The following is a 20,075-nucleotide window of genomic DNA, read 5'->3' as shown; positions in this document are numbered from 1 at the left end:
CATTGTAATTCATAATAACCTAGACTTTGGAATAACCCCTTATAGTCAATGGACCCCTCCCTTTGTGAGTAGTTGACTTTAGAGCATCTTTTTTGTCATCTGTTCACGAACAATTAATTACAAGTGCTAAGCCATGTTACCAGGTACCTTGCAGAGACATATGTCATTCTAAAAAAGAGGCAATTCAGCTGTGTCCATTTTGTTTTGTTGTTGTTGTTTAGTCACTAAGTTGTGTCTGACTCTTTGTGACCCCATAAATTGTAGCCCACCAGGCTCCTCAGTCCATGGGATTTTCGGGCAAGAGAAGTGGGTTGTTATTTCCTCCTCCAGGGGATCTTCCTGACCCAGGGATCCAACCTGTGTCTCCTACATTGCAGGTGGATTCTTTACCACTGAGCCACCAGGGAAGCCCCCCATTTTGGTTGGTCTGTTTTTCCTTTCACTCAAGTACAGAAGCAGATGCAATTGGCTAGATATGATCTAAAAATGGCAGGAAGAGCACACATCTGGAAGCGGGAGATCAGCCCAGGTCCCCTCTGCTGTTGTTAATGGTGTGATTACAGGAGACTCACACATGTCTTGGCTCATCAGTTCTCTATTTGCTCTGACTCCCACATGCTTGTTTTGGGAGAATGAAATAACTCCTTTGAAAACACTTGGAAAAGTTCCTCTTTTTTAAAAAAAAAATTTGTGGGAAAGGAGTGCTATGCAACTGTGAAGAGTAACAATGAAAAGACCATCAGATAGTCTCCCTACTGGTGCGGCTGGGGCAGGAGATTCATTCTCTCCTTCTCATGTATCAGGGAGTGGATGAACTACCCTCCCCCCCAAAAAAAACTGATTTGGTTCAAATGATAATTAACCCATGAGCTATTACGAAGGCACCTACTTGGGTTGAATGTAGATACAACCAGAATTTATTTGAAGTTCCAGAAAATAGCTGTTCTAAAACCAGAGAATTCATATTCTGTTACAGAATTTGTTATGTAAGGGAGAGAGAAATGCAGAAGATAAAGTAGAAAGGGGGGCAGAAAAGCTGGAGAAAAAAGTGATATGGGGAGGAAAGTGACAGAAGGGAGTCTGAGGAGACGATAACTGTTATACTTCCTCTGTACTAGGCAGCTGGTCCTTAAACCCAATGTTGAAAGGACTGTAACTTAAGAAAAAATGGTCACACATATGGCGGAAAGTAGAGCTGGGATCAAAGATGTTGGGATCAAAGATGTTGGGCCCAAAGACAATGTCTGTACCTACTGCAAGCACAGCCCCCCGTGAAAACCCTGGAAGTCAAGGAGAGTGCAAACCACAAGAATGATGTTACTTGCTGCTGCTGCTGCTGCTAAGTCGCTTCAGTCGTGTCCGACTCTGTGTGATTGCATAGACGGCAGCCGACCAGGCTCCGCCGTCCCTGGGATTCTCCAGGCAAGAACACTGGAGTGGGTTGCCATTTCCTTCTCCAATGTGTGAAAGTGAAAAGTGAAAGTGAAGTCGCTCAGTTGTGTCCGACTAGTAGCGGCCCCATGGACTGCAGCCCACCAGGCTCCTCCATCCATGGGATTTTCTAGGCAAGAGTACTGGAGTGGCTTGCCATTGCCTTCTAGTCAAGGAGAGTGCAAACCACAAGAATGATGTTACTTAGCCTGTGTGTGACACCCTCACATGACAGCAAGCTAAACCACTGTTCAGGTGCCCGGGTGCTGATGGATACAGTGTAAACTTTCTACTGGATGGCATTTCTAAAGCAGACTGAACATTCTAGGGCACAACAGTGAAAAAGATTGGAGAAGAAAGAGTTCTTTCAAAGCCAAGCTTCTCTGAGCAATATCGTCAACTTTCTGTTGCCATAGGACTGGTTTTGGAGAATCTTTCCTGGGCTTTGTGGTTGGCCTGAAAATTTTGATCAAAGCCATACCCCATCACAGAAACACTGTGCTTTATGAGAAGTGACAACAGGAAGGACGATGAGTGATCCCATAAAGAGTTTTCAGGATCCAACCTTAAGTGGGATAGTATCTAGAACACCAAATTCGACCCACATTGGGATAAAGATAATGGGAGGACTATATACACATAGTCTGGAAGGACAGAAGAAAACAGGATAAAAATGATTTAAGGGGTAAAGTAGCAAAACGGAGGGTGACCGATTCACTGAAAAGTGACACAAGGAGTGTAACAGAGCACATTGATTCTGGAAAGATTCCATCTGGCCCAGGGGCTGCCCCAAACGACCAGGCGGTCCTAGCAATCCACACCACATCCCTCATCGGAAGCTCAGGCTTCCATTCCAGTTCTGAGATGCACGCTGCTGTGCAACTGCGGGGTAGACCTCAGCATACTTACTCTTGCAACAACGCCTGCGGGGGGGACACTGAGTTCATTAAAGGGGGTGACATTTCTTCGGGATAATAATCTGTCCTCTGTGGTTCGATCCCAGGTTCTATTTTAATTTTTTTCTGCAATATAGGCTTCTCATATGATTCAATTACAGGTACTAAAAAATAAAAATAGAAAAGTTACTCTATGTACACTTTACCAATGTCAGCCTTTAAAAGCTTATCCCACAACTTCTAGCTACCACACTGATGTGTGAGTATCTACCTTTGGCAAAATGACAGCAGAAATGAACCTGGGGGTGGAATTCCTACTTTGTTAGCAAACACTATGTAGGAAGTTGGACTTTTAAGACATAGCCCCCAGGGGATTTCTTCCTTATGACTTTTGGTTATCTCCTTTTACAACAACCTGCTGCCTCTGACCAATCAGTAAACAAGCTGGCTTTTAATAGCAATTCGTTATCACATGGTCTAAAGCAGCCATCTCCAATCTTTGTGGCACCAGGGACTGGTTTTGTGGAAGACAGTTTTTCCATGGACTGGGGTGGGGGTTGTGGGGTGGGGGTGAATCAAGCCCATTACATTTAGCATGCAGTTTATTTCTATTATTATGTCAGCTCCACCTCAGATCATCAGGCATTAGATCCTGGAGGCTGGGGAGCCCTGGACTGAAAATATTTCTTGGGAGCCTTTTGCACCTAGAACCATGCTGGCATGCAATAAAGCAAAATGTAAAGTCAAGATTCTTGTTATCCCAAAGTTGACAAGTACGTAGTGAAACTAATCGTTTCATGGCATTAAACAGACAGCCTGATTCTTGGGAGCTCTTCCAGGATCAACACTTAGAAAAAGGAAATGCCTTAGGCAGCCTCTCAGTTGAATATTTCCTTTTCAGAGTATAGCACCTCTTGGCTCCTTGTTTCCTCTGCTCCCTCAATCAGACTCCCTTGTAGTGAAGACCTACAAGTCCCGATTAATGCGGGGTGGCGAGGGCGGGGGCGGTAGCAGTGTGGATGAGTTGCAGAACAGAAAGGTACCTTGCATGCTACTACTGGAATTTTCCATCTCCTCTGACAAGGAGACCATGAGCGGCTGCTGGAGGTGGCTGGTGTACATGAAGGGGACGGGCTGCACGACGACGGGCTGGATGACGGGCAGGATACCCGGGCTCCGGATACCGTGGCGGGACAGGGCTGCGGCCATCACCGGCGGCATGGACAGCGGCACGCTGAAGGGCTGCACGCCGGGCGGCGGCGGCGAGTACTTCTTCCCGGGAGGGCTGGACGAGGGCAGGCTCAGCCCGGGCGAGGCTCGCCTGTGCGAGGGCTGGAACTTCAGGGAGGACGGCGAGTTCCCGGCGGAGGGCGGCGAGCTCCGCTTGTTGACTGTGAGGTCCACCGGCTCCATCTGCATCCCGTGAGACAGGCCTTCCGGCGTCTGGAAGAACTTATCCGACAATGGCGTGGAGTAGATGACGCCATACTTGTTGGGCTTTATCGACTCCATGTAATTAGACGGGTATGACTATTAGAAAAGACAGTAATGTGTCAACAGACAGGTGTGTTTGCTTCAAACACGAAATAAGATGAAAATACACAACAAGGCACATTCAGTTACATGGACTTTCATAAATGGTTTGGATTTAGATATATGCTTGACACTAAAAACAAAAAAATACCATGAAAGAGTTGGTCTAATAAAAGTAGGTACTAAAGTTAACATGGTAACTATGTCACACACAAAAATTCTCACGTTTAATTCTACAGTGATGGCCATATCCAATGTTAAGATTGATGATGACGCCTGGAAAAATTCTAAAACAGGTTATAAAAGGCTTATGGGCCTTTATCATTAGGAGTTGGGATTCACCAAGAACCAGCCAAGCCGAGGAACCTTATTGCTTTTCTGATGGGGTTTCTTAATTGGCAGGAAATACCCTCCTTGGCTTTAGTGTCCTCCACCTGAGCATACACAGAACATTTCCCATATACTTGTGGATAACATGGACAGAGTCACATGGTAGTGCCTTGGGATGCTCTCCAGCCACTGACCAATCCATGCTAAGATGACCACGAATCCTAGCTTTAGTGCTAAATGTCCGACATCTGAGGAAATGCCTCAGTATCACGCAACTCAGGATGGCTAGTCATCCCACACACTTAAATACAGAAGGCCACCCACACGAAGGTGATTATGTCCTTGGCCCCAACTTGTTCAACAGATTTATTCACAATTTGAGATACTGTAGAAGATGACTTAATCTCCAAATCTGAGGATGACACAGAACTATAAGAAAGAGCAAATATAATAGGACTCAAATAAGGACATGTGATGTTGGAAGGGACCTGCATACCAGCTGAGGCTTTGCCTTCTCTCCTTTCTACCTGTCTACACCCTCATCAAGAGACTGGGGGACAACCTAACAAGATCCTGGAGGTGAGATAAATAGTCCCCCCCAAATCTAAGATCTGTTCATAACTGACTTGTCTTCAAACACATTCCTTTCTTAAAATATCAAGATAATGTAACTCTCATTTACCAGATTAAAATATAAATCAATCGTAATTGCACGCTATGGGTACTGTCCTTGGCCATGGAATTCATTAAAATTACTTATACTCCTTAAATAAAATTTAAAGTCTGTTGTAGAATGCTTAAAAAAAAATTAAACTTAACATAAACCCTTTTCTTGCATGCATTTTAGGGGAACATATTTTCAGTGGTAACATGTCACGTCTGCCTGCAGAGGATTACTTATATTTGAATGTTTTATAGTAAGGGTGAAAAATAACATACTGTGCCTCTCTCCTGGCTCTAAAATTCAATGTATTTGTGATTCTAGCTCACAATGCAACTGAGAAAACCCACTAATGGGAACTTATAATTAAACAGCTTAAATGTACTATTAATTTCTGAACCTCCCTGGCCCCTTCAGTGGCCAATAATATGAGTTATTAATAACTGTGGGACAGCAGTGGTTTTGACTGGGATTACTACTGAGATCACACCCTTTCCTCTCTGGGCCTCATCGGGTGAATCTCCGAATCAGTGCTGCTTTAAAATCCTATTCCTGCACTTTCAAAATAACTTTATTATGTTCAAAAGCAGTTCTATAAAAGAAGCAAGAAAAATTACTAAATAAATATTAGACAAGCAAGTGTCATGAGGATATGTCGAAACTTGTCAAGGTGGTGTTGGATACTCTTCTAGGAGGCTGTGACGTTAAGATTAGAATTGGACCCAATGAGATGCCTATGAGATGAACTTAACACACACTGTGGTCCCAGGGTCTTTTCTTCCAGCTGTATACAACAGGTGTTTACTTCAGTGGGCTTTGATGTTATCAGATATTCTTCAGACTTTACTAAGCACACAGATTCACCTGGGAATCTTGTTAAAATGCAGATTCTGAGTTACTGGGGAATGACTCAAGGTGCCATAGATTGGCCTTGGACTAGCATGGCCCTAAATGATGAGATATAGAATAAGAACACTAATTTTTATTACTAACATTTGGTAAATTATTTAAATGCAATTTAAAGGTGGGGAGGGAGAATTTTCAGTAATAATACTGCTTAAAAACAAGGACATGAGGATATAAAATCAGGAAACACAAAACAAATTGTTGTTTTTAAGAATAGTTTTGAATTATGTATTGAAGACCAAATGAAGACTATTTCTACCTTTCTTTAGAATAAGACACACACAGGTGCAACATAAGGTGAGAGGCTCAAAATATACAGTAATATTAATATGCAATAGATTTAAATAGAAATATTAAAATAGGCAAAAGCAAGAGGCACAAGGTTTGTGAACAGAAATTACACATTATGTACAATGAGGGCTTAAGGAAGTAATTAACTACAGGAGGAAAAAAGATTTCTCCTAGTTCTAAAGTTTAGCCAGCTTGATATAATTTTCTAAAGGGCAAAAGTTCTGGTACAAGAAACAAAAACTCCAGGAAATGGGAGGCAGTGTTCACTGTTTCTACTCACAGAAATGTAGCTTCTCCCTTATTTTCAGCCCTAGTCTTCAAAGACATCCCTATGACCTAGATTTTAATACCAAGTTATTGGCAACTACATAGGAAGCAAGATGAGGACAAACTTTTCTTGCTGTCATTGCTGGAATTTTCTATCTGTGGGGTGAGTTTAAGGAAAGCAGGAATTTAGAACCTGGGGGATTTGCAAATTTAATAACAGTCTCAGGTTTCTCAAGCCATAAAGAAACAGCCACACAGAGCTGAATTTTATAAACATTATGCACAGTTTTGCTGAGAGTCTTCCCTCCCATGAATGCCTCCTGTCCCCTACACTGGACATGTGGTCTTTGGAAGCCTCCAGGGCTAAAAGCAGGGGGACTGTTTTCATCGACCTGGGCACACAACTGAGTCCAGTGTTAACTATTTCTGGTCTGACTGCTTCGCCTGAGGGTGAAGAAACGTGGTTCTTCAAACTGTCTCACTAGCAAACTTCACAGCAGTGTTTACCAGAACCTTCTATGAGGCATGTTTACTTTAATCATTTGGGTGGAGCGCATAAGCCACTGCAATCAGCTTGCAACAATCTGGTTCTCCACAGCATTAAGGACTGACACAGGGCTTGCGTGGGGTGTGTGCCTTGGGTGGATACACACTGGTAATAGTTGCTTCCTCTCTGTTCCAGAGCATTCCTGTGTTCTAATGAAGCAATGCAAATATGTGTGGCTGCACCAGCAAAATCCACATCAGCTGCAAGTAGAGATGAAGCAGAAAGAGGTCCTCTGGCCACTGCTGGGCATCCACGGCCCTACTGACTCAAGCAAAGGTCTCCTCCACTTCTGACCCCCACTAAGGGTGGCAAGGGGGTTACTTTCCCAAAAGGTCTGTTATTAAGAAGGGTTCTTTCCCTCAGTGGTAACATGCATTCAAGTGTTCACACCTCCGTGCCGTGGGTTATTTACTTGCTGTGGGTTATTTAAGTATCAGTGGAGTGGGAGATGATGGTCCAGCCCAAGTGCTCAGAGAACACTGGACAAATGGATGACGTGAATCAACATGCTCTCTGAGCAAGTTTTTACCACTGACTAGGCTCAGCATAACAATTTTTTGATTCTCAAAAAAAAAAATTTTTTTTTTAAGTGTGATGAGGAAAAAGGCACAGGGTCTGGATAATTTTCCAATGCTATCATTTCCTATGAAAGTGAGAATTAATAGTTTCTCATTTTATTGGAAATAGTTTTGGTGAAGTTTTCCATTACAAGCTGGTTAAAGTGGACGGAGTGACTGCATGAAACGTGGGTGAGTGTCTGTTTCACTATTCATTAATATGAAAAAAAAAATGCGACTGTCCATGACAGGGCGATGGCAAGTCAAAGGAATCTTCATACCAAGGGTGGAGTTCCAAGTGCAGGAAGGCGTGGTGCATTTATAAACAAACTCTTTGGAAACAGCAAATGTCATGCCCCTCTGTGCAAACAAAAGTAGAAAGCTCTCTTTCTACCAGGCTCAGAAAAGTCATGAAAAGTTTCTGTTAGAACACGGCAGAGGGACTACTGATTTTAAGTACTTCTTAATCTGTAAGGAGTCTCTTAGATGATAATTTTCATTAAAGAAAAAAATACACTTTCTTCAGAAGTAATCTTCCTTTAGGAACAGAAGAATATGAAGGAATACTTTTAAAATTTTATTTTCTCGTTTCCTGAATTAAATTCTAGTTTTCAACCGTCTTTGGCAGTATTGGTAAAAACTACTCCTCTACGTGTGCATTTTATATACACCTGCCATTTCTTATTTTACATATAAGTATCTCCAATTTTATAAATAAGAAAAAAATGGAGACTCAGGGAGCTGCTGATGGCTTTGCCAGCAACGCATTGACAGTAAGTAGCAGAGATCTATAGCACAGAATGAGGGGGAGGGGGCGTACTCTGCTCCCTGTTCTTGCAAACCTTAATAGGATCTACGATCCAAAGTCTAGTCTGAAAAAAAAAAAAAAACAAACAAAGTCTAGTCTGCCTCAAGGCACAAGGTTTAGTGAGCAGGATGAAGGTTTATACTTCAGTAAGAGAAAAATAACATTTCCTCACTTAATTATAGCAAAACACCAACTAGGCAGATTATTTTTATTCTTCTTAACTTTTTGGGAAAAGGGGTGAGAGAGGAGAGTAAATCAGAGTAAAATATTTTTATCCATATGTGGAATTGAAGCAAAAACCAATCTTACATGTTACTGCTTCATGTTTAGAACACTGACCTGAATAAACAAAGACCTCAACCTTTAGGTCAAAGGCAGAATGAAAAAGAGAAAAGGAATAAAGGAACAATAGATCAGATTTCATATAGTTCACCTATGAAGGAAGGAAAGATAAAATTTGATGATTTAAGAGCGGAAACAAACTTCATTGTAAGGACTGGAACTTGCTTTTGGTGAAAGAATATAATTAAATTCTATAAGCATCAGCAGAACTTGAAAACTAGAGCATGAAGGAGAAAAAGACCATTAATTGCAAAAATACTTCCACATATTTTAACTGCATGCATTAATATGTTACAGCATTACAAGTATAACTATTACAACAAATTCATTTTATTTCCATTTTTTTTTTTCAGCTAAGTGCATTTCCTTGTATGGTGAAGTTCATTTTAGCTTTAAATTAGGCTCCTGTGACACAGTCTCATGCTTGATTAAAGGCTCTGGAAGTATACCGAATAGTAAAATGCATCACTGATGGGCCAACATCGTTTACCAAATTAATCACAGTCTCCAATACTAAAACCCTATTCGTATTTCAAGGATACAATTAATGAGAACATTTTATACCTTAATATTCCTCCGGTATGATCATGCAATAGTTGGGGGAAGGGGTTGATGACAAAAGGAGTAACATTAGAAGCCAATTTAGCTTTTTGATTAATAAATTCTTATTGCTCTGTTATTATCATATGGTTATACAGTTGTCTGGCAAGAATGTAAATGCTATTTCCTTAAAGCCACTCTGACTTAACTTTTCACCATACACAGTGATAAACACTGGCGCAGAAATCTCCATGGCAACTCAGTTCCACGGGCCTTGGAGTGACCCCCGTGTCTCGTATAAACAGTTTTGGCAGGAACCTCCATAGCCAGCGCATAAGGATGATCTAATTTTTGCAAGCGTGTCGTTACCAACCTTCAGAGCCACAACTCAGGCCAAGTTTTTCCCCTTGTGAGTATTTTCCAAGCCCGAGGAAGAAAAGAGCAAGACAGAGTTGGGAGCGTGGCCGTGTTATTTCACATTCACTAAACCAGATCCCCCAAGTCTCAGCCGCTCCGGGCTCTGCAGTCAGACACCTTTCTGTTGTCAGCCCCGTCCAGCCTCCGCAGTGCTGTGGCTGCGCCTCTATAAACAACTGGGCTCATTTCTCCTTCCCTGGTGGTCGACAAGCATGGAGACCCGGCTAGCTTAGCACTGAAGTGTTGAAAGAGACGATGAGTGTAATTGCCTCCCAGCCACCACAGACTCTTCTGAGTGAAACAAAATTCCATTCTCAGGGTCAAGTTCTTTCGCTAGCATCTCCCAAGTCACAGCTCCACAAGGCTGCCTGCTTGGAGCTTAAGCAAATCATTTTATTCTTAATATATTTTTACATGAAAAATGATCAAGGGTTTTCTTTTCCCAATTTTCATCTTTTTAATGAGTTTTGTGAAGGACGTCCTAAGCACTGCGTGAGGCAAAATGGAGTCTTTTTTGCTTCCCATCAAAAAAAAAAAAAAAAGATTGACATTCACAAACATGTTTAAGAAACCCCTCTATATAGTCTGGGTGGTCATCTTGAGTGAAAAATATCTCTAAGTGAACTCACTCTTCGTACATTTGGAAACTGCTTCCTAATCATGATAAACATGGTGTACAGTTTTGTTTTTTTTTTTAACGTTCCCTATGCACATGAATTTTTAAAAACTAGTCTGGTCATTTTTTTTTTTCCTTTTGGCCAAAATCAATAATCTTAAGAGCTCAGACTAAAAAACTGATAACTAAGGGGTTTCTGTAAAACGATTTCTGTTGTTTAGATGTACCTGTGGCTCAAGTTCCATGCTGATGCTATCCTGGGGGTGGGTGGGGGACTTCAGCATAGCATTTAAGGAAACATGGATCCTGTTTAAAAGTTTGCCTATCAAATGCCTGTCAGGTAATAATGCCTGTCAGGTAATGAGTACTTTTAAGGAATAACACAACACACAGTGAAGTTATTACCACTTGGAATAAACAAGAGGCGTTCAGTTTTGAAAGACTTACCCCCGAGACAGGGTCCATGGCCTCTTGCTTGACAGGTACTGGATCGAACATGAGCATGCTTTTAGTTTCGCTTTCTAGGGTGCTCTGGTGTTTAGCCTGGAAAATAAGACAAGGTGTCTGTCTAAATCCTGAGGTCACTTTCAATATAAACCATTGAAAAAAATTTTCCCTACCTTGCTTCTCTGGTCCTTCCTCTCCCCTGCCCCCAGAATAGCTGGAATTTATTTTCCTTACCTATGAAAATGCCATTTTATGTAATTAAGACCAGACTCCATGGTTATAACCAGGGGGGAGAGCTAACTGGCATTTCTAACTCAAATACATAAACCCTGACGTTTCTGGAACAATAGGTACAGCCCTCCTGAGCAGCCAAGCTTGTTTAATAAGATTACTATGCAGCTCAATAGAAGTTCACATTATATACAAATGTTAAAAAAAACTTTCCTTTCCATCTTATCTCATGAAAGAAAAATCAGGGAAAAATAAGGCAGGCAAAAAGACAACCTGGAAACAATTATCACAGCTATCTTTGTTTTTATCCCTCCAAACTCTTTTTAAATGGACTGTAATATGCATACTATATAGTACCCATAATTTCACTTAACAATTATTGGGAAACTATTTCTTTTCCAGTAAGTATGGTTTCACACCATCAAGTTCATTGTGTCACTGTGTGAAACAATCAGATTTTTTTAGACCGTGCTGAGCAGCTGGTGGGATCTCAGTTCCCCAACTGAGGATGGACTCTGACCCCATGCAGTAGAGTGCAGAGTTCTAACCACTGGAGAACCAGGGAAGCCCCCAGTCAGATTTTCTTTTTTTAATTCCTCTTACTGGGCAGATTGCTTCTAAATTTTCACCATTACAGACAGCAATGAGCATTTTAATATTTGCATCCTTGTGCATGTCCTTAATTAATTTTTAAGATAAATTTTATGAAAGGGAGCTCTTGGGTGAAAAGCATGTACATTTTCCAAAGCATCTGCTGTATCATCTAGCAAAGATACTCTGTAATTGCCATCAACAAAACAGAACCTGTTTCCCAACATCTCTACTGGTCATGTGCATGATCATTTAAGAAAAATTAAAATCCCACGCCTCTTATTGTTTTCTAAGTACTTTTTAAATATGAAGGATATTAGCTTGTATTCACCGTCAATTTCTCCTTATTAGGAAATAAGCCAATTTTTAGCCTAATGTAAAGACAATGTCCATCCTGACTCTGTTTGATCTTTCTCTTTTTCTTTACTTTTCATGTGTTATCCCTTTTCTTCCGTGTTCTGTACTAGTCTGCTATTAGTACTATATCATTCCAACTGCTTCCTCACAAGACAAAATATTCAGTCTGATGAACATTTATTAATAACTGCATTTCACAGGTTATGAATTACTGCCCATGTACTACCCAGACCTTCAACAACTTGCTTCAGGCCCCTCTTATCCAAATTTGGTTTAAGTGTTCAGCACTTTGGTTAAAAGTGAGGTCTTCATATATCACTTTTGTTTGGGTGGGAAGGTGAACGAGTTCTAGATTGAGTTCTACCTGAAAAAGGCATAGAAACCCCTGTATTTCAGTATTTAAACTCCCCATCTCCACCTCCCTGATAGCAGTCCTGTTGTTAGTGACGTCCATGCTCTATGGGTTAAACCAAGATATCTTCACACACAATTATAAAAAGTAATACTGTGCAGTTCTTGTGCTTCACTGCTTTGCTGAAGAAAGACTGTCCTGGGTCTCATGACAACACGTGAGTATCATCATTAACTCAACATAAGGCCCTGACTGCAAAATTATATTTCCCTACATCACAGGACGTATTATAATCTGCGAACACAATTTGAAACCAGGCTGCTCAAATCAATGGTGCTACCACCCTCTTCTGTGTCCCAGTAAGAACAAACCCCATAGCCAGTGAAAAATGGATGATTTCATAATGAAGGATGAAAACCCCTTTTGTGTCTTGGGATCTATTATTAACCAGTTCCCAGCCTAGCAGCTGTACAGATGGATATGGTGCTAAGAATTGCTGTCCAGGGCCCCGGAGCGGACCATACACAAAAGATGTGAGACTGCTTGCTTATATCAATGAGGTCAGATGATTCAGCAGCCTCGACCCATGGCTGGTCATCCTCCCCCAAGCTTTTTAAATTTAATTTACTCTTCACAGATTCATCCACTCCACTATAGAGTATCTTGCTGCAAATCCTTCTAAGTAAAAGCACTCATATTCTCAGGAGTGTAGTGGAAGAGTTCTGATCTTGAAACTCAAGCAGGAGATCTGTACTTGACCCTCTCCATGGGGGAGTGGACGGCGGGGGGTAGGGGTGAGGCCCTTTTTTACATGCAAAATGCAGAGGGCACCTCTTTTGTCTACTTCCTAAAAGATTTATCTTCATGGTTTTGGGGAAATTAAATAAGATTAAAAATAATAATAAAAAAAAGAAAAACTCTTTTTGCCCTGCAAGTTGTTTATCTGAATATGCACACAAATTTTGAATCGATACACACAGCACTAAATTTGTTGATTCTGATCTCTGGAACAGTGTCAAGTACTTGCCTCTTTCCTAGAATATTTAGCCTTAGTGGTCAACACTACCCCCTCCCCAACACACACCCCCTTAAAAAACTCAGATTAAATTCAGTTTAAAAAGTAATGGGGGCTTTAATCCTATCTGAGATCTCATATAGGACCTTGTCACTTGATAACTGCACCATCCCAATAGTTTCCTATCATCTCTACACCTTGCCTTACCTGGAATCCTTTACTACCAGTAGGAGCAGCACAGTGGAATTAAAGATGATGGGGTCTGGAGCTCATTTTGGTTTAAATCCTAACCCCATCATTTAGCTCATAAAGCCCTTTTCAAATGAGTTTTTCAAATGTCTACAGCAGTAAGTACTGAACCCATTTAGAAATGAATGACACATTAGCTTGCTATAGTTTGTGTCATTTTAAGACATTAGTGAAATTACTTTCATTTGTTAGTTTTTATGTTTTATCTAAATTTAAGGAAATTAGTGCTTTCAAACACTTGAACTCTTTTTTTTTTTTTATTTCTAAAAAAGAATTTTATTAAAAAAGCACAAATGCAAAGAAATGAACAGAGGAAAATTTATGCGTCGAACCTGGAGTGGTCACTTATGATAATATACATGCTACAATTCCATTCTCTCCAATCATTCCACCTTCACCCTCTCCCACAGAGTCCCAAAGACTGTTCTAAATGCCTATGTCTCTTTTGCAGTCTCTTATACAGGGTTTAGGTTACCATTTTTCTAAATTCCATATATATGCGTTAATATACGGTATTGATGTTCTTCTTTCTGGCTTACTTCACTCTGTATAATTGGCTCCAATTCTTAAGAGAAAAATTCATCTAACATAAAGCATCCCTCCTAACAAAACTGGATTCATTTTTATTATAAAGTAATTGTAAGGGTTGTTTATTCAGAATTGTACCTTGAAGAGTAACTCAATCACTGATGAAGGGATACTTCTCATACATAAGGATCTCAGCTAATAAACAAGTAATGATATTATAGAATTCAGAATACCTCATTTTAAAACTCCTAACTAAATAAAGCATCACTTGACAATAAAAAGTCTGTGCAAAATTCAAATGTCACTGTGAACAGAACCACACTCACTGTCTACTCACATGTTTAACAGTACTTTGCGCTCAATCTTGTAGCTTCTAAAATGACTGATTATACTTTCAGTGATAGTCAAAGGCTATGGAAGACATGTAAAAAAAAGAAACATAAGAAAAAGACACACCCTAACCTTTAACAAGGAATTCTTGGGAGAGGTGGGGGCAGGTTTATACATACCTGTGTGCCTATTTTTAAATTAATTCTATAATTAAAACTTTTAATAAAAATAACAGGGAAGCTAAGCTAGAAGAAATCAGATTTAGGAATAGACTCAAACATATTAATGCAAATCAAACTTTTGTTTATTTATTTGCACAAGTCTAGACTCTGTACCTACTGTCTCTATCTCTGAATGGACCACTTTTGCCACTAGCATTGAGCTTATCTTTGGGTTCTGATCTAGAATAAGAAAAGAGTGACTGCATGTCACTGAAGGGCCTTCCATATAATTCAGCACTGGAAGAAGTGGAATCTCTAAACTTAGTGGCTTTTGTTATGCATGGGCAACTCTGAGCTCTGGGGCTGCTGAAAGTAAACTTAAAATGCTATAGAAAATCAATTACTACATAACCCTGACAGCAGTTCCAAGAATGACCATTAGGTGGCGTGCTTAAACAAGTATTTAAAGACTAGGACACAGGCAGTCAATTGAGTTTGCCAAAGTCAGGGTCTTTAAATCTAGTGGGTTTTAACTAGGCTCAGGAATTCTTATCACAGAGATTAGAAGGCCCCCAAAAGTGGTTCTGTTTTTCTTACAACTAGTTCCCAAACATTAACAGGTTTTCATCTTAGTTGTGTTAAACTAGCTTAGGAAACATACATTCTAAACTAGTAATCCCAGGATAACACTGCATTTACAAGAGGGAAAAAACAGGCAAAACAGGTTTTAAAAAAAAAAAAGTCTAAGTTATCAAAGTGCCTAAAAGCAATAATATAGGAAATAATCGCCAAAATAACTTCCCATCACGGAACAAACGTCTTCTTCCCCAACTGTTATTTTGCTGGGAAGGGCCAATGGAGAATTTTCCTTCAAAAGGAAGAAACAGATTTTCCTTCACACTCTACTTATACTTCTGACTTTTCAGCTGTCATAAGAAGGCTCAGATTTTTGTCAAGATGCACAACCGCATGTTTAGGTCTTAAGAAGCTTTGGTGAATCACTTACATGAAGTTTCACAAGCAATATAGTTCCCTCTCACATGGTCCTTTTCGGCCCTCCATGAGGCCTACTCGACAATTGCTTCATGAGGGTACAAATGAGCTGCAGAGCTTCGAAATACACACAGGCCTTAATGTAAGAGGCTATGCTGCCAGCCTCCTTTGAAAATAGCTTGTCTTGAAGCTATGGCACATTTTATTACAGAAACAACCTTATAAATAACTGCCCCTTCCTTAGAAGAATGGGGGAGTGGGGAAGAAAGGCAGAGAGGGAGGTGTGTGGCAGGGGATGGAGCGGGTTCTGGAGAGAAAATGTATCTGAAATAAATTTCTTGGCGATCTATCAGGATTTGCTCTGACATTCTCCCTTCTCTCCTGTCTAATGCACTCAAAAGGACCCTGAATTCTTCTCCCCCTGCCCAGCCTGACCCTGAAGCTTCCAGACTACCTGCCTCCTTCAAAGCTGATCTTTTGTTTCCTAGCCGACCTCAGCCAGGTATAAGGAGAAAAAGAGGGTGCCCAAACCAGTACACCATCTGTAAGTGCCCCTTTCAACCCATCCAAGCCTCTGGGCTTTAAAGCAGGAAGCATGCTGCCTCCTCTCACCTCTCACTCCCAAAAGGAACTTCAGGGAAAAAATAAAAAAGACAAATTAAAAAAAAAGGTGCGTGGGTGAGTGTGTGTGTGTGTGGGTGTATGTGAGAGCGATTCTTGGTCAGGAGGAGGACAGGTAACATCCCTAAACTTCCTCTCCAAAGAAACTTTTCTTTCTTTACTTTTGTACCCAAAGTCTTTCAAAAGCTCCAAGGAGTTGTGTATTTAATGGCAGCTGCTCTGGCCAGAAATCCAAGGGTCCGGGCAACAGATGGAAGTAGACATTTCTAAGTCGGAGCCTCCTTTCAGAACAGCTGAATGCTGGCACCTACCTGGAAAGGCGTCCCATTTTCCTGTCACTCGGTGATTTTTCTCCTACCTCAGTCTTCTACCTTTGGTGTGAAAGGAAAAAAAAAAATTCCGTGGAACACTTCTAAATCTTTGCCACTCAGAAATTAGTTATTTTGCATCAAAATGTTTTGTAAATGGAAAAGAAGTTAATTATTTAGTTTCAGATTAAATATAATGATCCATGAGCAAACAATCCGCCCTCTCTCCTCTCTGGGCTAACAAGCCACCCAATTTTACTTTCCTGCCTCCACCCAGCTGCTCCACCCTATGGAGGGTTGCCAAGGCAGTCCAACTTGTCCAAACAGGACATGGCTTCAGATAAGATTCTGCCCACACCCTGTACTTCGGAAAGACCAAGTGAAGCAATTGATTTTGCATGTAAATAAGGACAGGTGCAAAGGTAACAACCAAGCGAAGTCCCTCCACTTTTCCAGACTAGGGCCCAGCAGAGCAGGGGTGGGGGCGGGGAGACACAAACCCATACCCTTTAGGTGAACTCTCAAGTTCAATGCCACTCAGTTAGTGGCCTACCACATCTTTCTTACAGCAATTTCAGCGAACACTAGTCATTTTCCCTACTAAGGTTATGTACTGTTTTCCTCCCCATGCCAACAATTTTCATTTTTTTAAGGGCCAGTGACCCCAACTTGGTTTGAAAGCACCCCTCATGCGTAATCCTGCTGTGTACATGGCTTACGCAGCCTGCCTTGGCCCTCAGTTTTCTCCTGTGATGTGTTATATAATCAAATCCAGAAGGGCTGTGTGAGGCCACTGCCTCTCCACCGGGTGCCCTATCACTGGAGACCCACCCCACTCCACCCTGAGGGGCCTCCACCCATGGGGCCCCACCCTCAGAGTGTGAGGCTGGGAGGGACCAATTGGCTCCAGCCAGCTGCCAGTTCCTGGAAATTCCGGCCTGAGCAGTGATGGCTGGAACCTTGCAAATAACCAGAAAGAAGTGACATTGCTTCCCCCAGCTCCTGAGGATGCTACACTAAAAGCTTCACAGAGCCACAGAACCTCTGGATGTGGAGACGTGAGCTGTTGCTCTCCCTTCAGAAGCTAACAAACAGAGAATTCAACATGTCTCAAACCCAAATCGTCCTCATCCCCAAAAGGCTGTGCCCCATATCTGCCTTATCTTCTGGCCTCTCACCTCAGAATCCTAGAGGTCATCTTTCAAGCTTTCCTCACCAACGTTCCTATTTCTACTACTGCTATGGCCAGGCTCTCACACCTCAAGACTGTGTTACTGGGTCTCCCCTCCATTGGTCTCCTATGCTTGCCCTTTGGACCCTCCAAGCCATTCTGACCATTTCTCCCCCGACCTGCCACTTGCCACCTATACATCACAAAGTCCTCTTCTCCGTGAGTCTTTTCCAAACTCCTAACTTTCCTCCAAGGGAAACCCCTCGGGCTTGTAGAGCAGGTTCAAGCACCATGCTCAGCGCCCCCTTTCCTACCAGCTGCCCCCTGCTCCACCAGGAGCCCTTCACGCTGACTGCCCTGTTTCCCCCTCCCCGCCCCCAAAGCCTTTGTTCATTTTTGGCCCCGATGCTGGGCAACCAGAGTGGAATGCCCATCCCCTTCCGGCTTATCTAAATCCTCCTAATTCTTCAAAGACCGGCTCAAGGCTCTCCCTACTCAGAGCAGCCAGCTGATTGCTCCTGGGCCCATCTGAGGCCGCTTCCTCTTACCTAGATAGGTGGGCCTTTCTACCTTCCAAATAGGCTGTCCAAGACCACCACCTGGGCTGGAAACGCCTGAGCACAAGCATACTTCACAGCTCCTTCGAGGGGTTGCCTTCCTGCTCCCCAAAGGAGATCAGGCACACCCGCTAAGTCAAGGTTTTGCCAGGCATAAGGAGTGAACATAAAAAGCCCTGAGCTACAGGAGTCTCAGTCACTTCCCTTTCTCTTCAAATGCACTTGAAAATCTCCCTTAAAAAAGTAATAGGAGTGAGGGGGTGAGGGGGGCCTAACCTAAAGGAAACCAATTAAGCGAAACTTCCTCAAAAAACCTATTGCTCCTAACCTTAACCCTTCGTTTTTTATCACTCACCCAGAGAGCCCTTCTAAACGAGTCTAGTGTCAAGGTCTCTATTTGAAAACCTAAATTAAGGGCGGGGGTGGGGTGGGGTGGAGGACAGTGAGAGAGAAAAGAACTTGACGTGTGTGTGCTTGCGTGTGTGCACATGTGTGTTCACAAACATTTGGTTCGTTTTGCTTTAATGCTACTTCTATTGACCAAGGAAAACCAGGAACTCAGTAATGTCACAGGTTTCCTACTGATTATCACCACCTTCATAACTGGCACTCTCCAGGTCCCATTCTTTACAAGGACTGTGTCATTTCATGCCTATGATATGGGGAGGTACTACCTTCTCATTTTACCGCTGAAACAGAGAGGTAAAGTAATCTGCCCAAGATCACACAGCTGTTAAAGGTGTAAAGCTGGGATGCAAACCCAAAGCAGTCTGATTTCAAGGCTGGTGGTGACTTGGCTCTCACTTCCACTGCCTCCCGCAACAGGGTATGACCCACAGCTAGCATGGAATGGAGAGTTCTGCAGGCAGGTCCGTCCATTGTGGATCCGGAACCAGGGGCAGTGGATTTATGGCAATGGCGACCTCAACTCCTGCCTGCTGTCCCCTGCTACCCGCCACCTCCCCCTCCACACACCCCCCCCCCCCACCCGCCGCCCAGTGCAGGCTTGGATGCAACATCAAAAGACACAGTCTGAAGGCCCCGATTTAGGCACACTATTCTTCCTGGCCAATGCACCTGCAATTGGTCCATAAAACTGCTCAGAAAAAATTGGCAGCTTCACCCAAGTAAATACGGAAATCCTCATAATAACTGTACAAAGGTGGAAGGGTCAGGTCCTCATCCCCATTTTAGAAATGAGGAAATGAAGGAACAGAGGTGAAATGACTCGCCCAAATTCGCCGAGCTGGTGGGAGCTGCAGCCAAGAACAGAAGTGTGTCTGCTGCAGACCCAGGACTCTTTCTGTTCTTCTGCTCCACTCTGTGCTGTGGGACCCACTCTGAAGTCAAATCATCTTATACTCGGGCATTCCCCCAGGGCCGGCGGGGCGTGGGATGTGTGTGCTGCCACACTGGTCCATGGGAGGCAGTGCCATGGGGAGGTTCCAGCTGGCAATTATGATTTCAAAATGACTTTTCAGGTTAGATCACTTGGGACCTACTCCATCCTTGCGGCATAACTAAGAATAATGACCACACGCAATCTGAGATTAGCTCTAATGAGTAGGTGCTCAATAAATACTTGTGGGCTGAATACATGAATGGATGCCAAACTACCTTTCTCACATGCGAGGATAAAATGAAGGGCAAGGGCCTAAGAGTTACTGTACATCAGGTATCACACAAAGAAAATCTGTCCAGGGGCCAGTGGAACTAGTCTGTAAATCATCTTCTGAAACACAAAGTAAATGTGAAAATAACGCTTGGGAGAAAAAAACACCCTTGCTTGGAGACCTGGAATAGGAACTTGAACTTACTAATGAAAGCGGTTCTGGGGCTCAAAGCTTTGTAAGGGACCAGAGCGTACAGTGCAAGAACAGATAAAGGAGGGGATTTCAGTGATCAGACTTAGAGAACAGTAGTTAAGAGAACTAAAGCATATGGGCCAAAGGAGAAAAACCCCACACTGGACTGGACCACTGGTCGCTCTCCTGGGTAGAAGGGATTGACCTCAGTGTCCGC

General features: G+C 42.4%; 1 protein-coding gene across 2 annotated transcripts in view; it reads right to left on the bottom strand.

Moving 5' to 3' along the window:
* KLF3 (KLF transcription factor 3) overlaps positions 1-20,075 on the bottom strand; it is a 35,795-nt gene that overhangs the window by 10,062 nt on the left and 5,658 nt on the right. Inside the window, exons 2-5 of one of the 2 annotated variants that reach the window (XM_055434181.2) lie at positions 16,329-16,388; positions 10,590-10,685; positions 3,371-3,857; positions 2,341-2,491 (exon numbers count right to left, since the gene is read on the bottom strand). In XM_055434181.2, coding sequence (XP_055290156.1) covers positions 2,341-2,491; positions 3,371-3,857; positions 10,590-10,646 — 695 coding nt within the window. In that variant the 5' untranslated portion in view covers positions 10,647-10,685; positions 16,329-16,388. The remainder of the gene's footprint in view (positions 1-2,340; positions 2,492-3,370; positions 3,858-10,589; positions 10,686-16,328; positions 16,389-20,075) is intronic. The other variant, XM_055434180.2, reaches the window with a different exon arrangement.

This window comes from Moschus berezovskii, chromosome 5 (assembly GCF_049115385.1).
Source record: "Moschus berezovskii isolate FMDL1 chromosome 5, NW_MosBer_1.0, whole genome shotgun sequence".
NCBI lineage: Eukaryota > Metazoa > Chordata > Mammalia > Artiodactyla > Moschidae > Moschus > Moschus berezovskii.
Note: the sequence above shows the minus strand (reverse complement) of the source record. Positions and strands in the feature narration are given on the sequence as shown.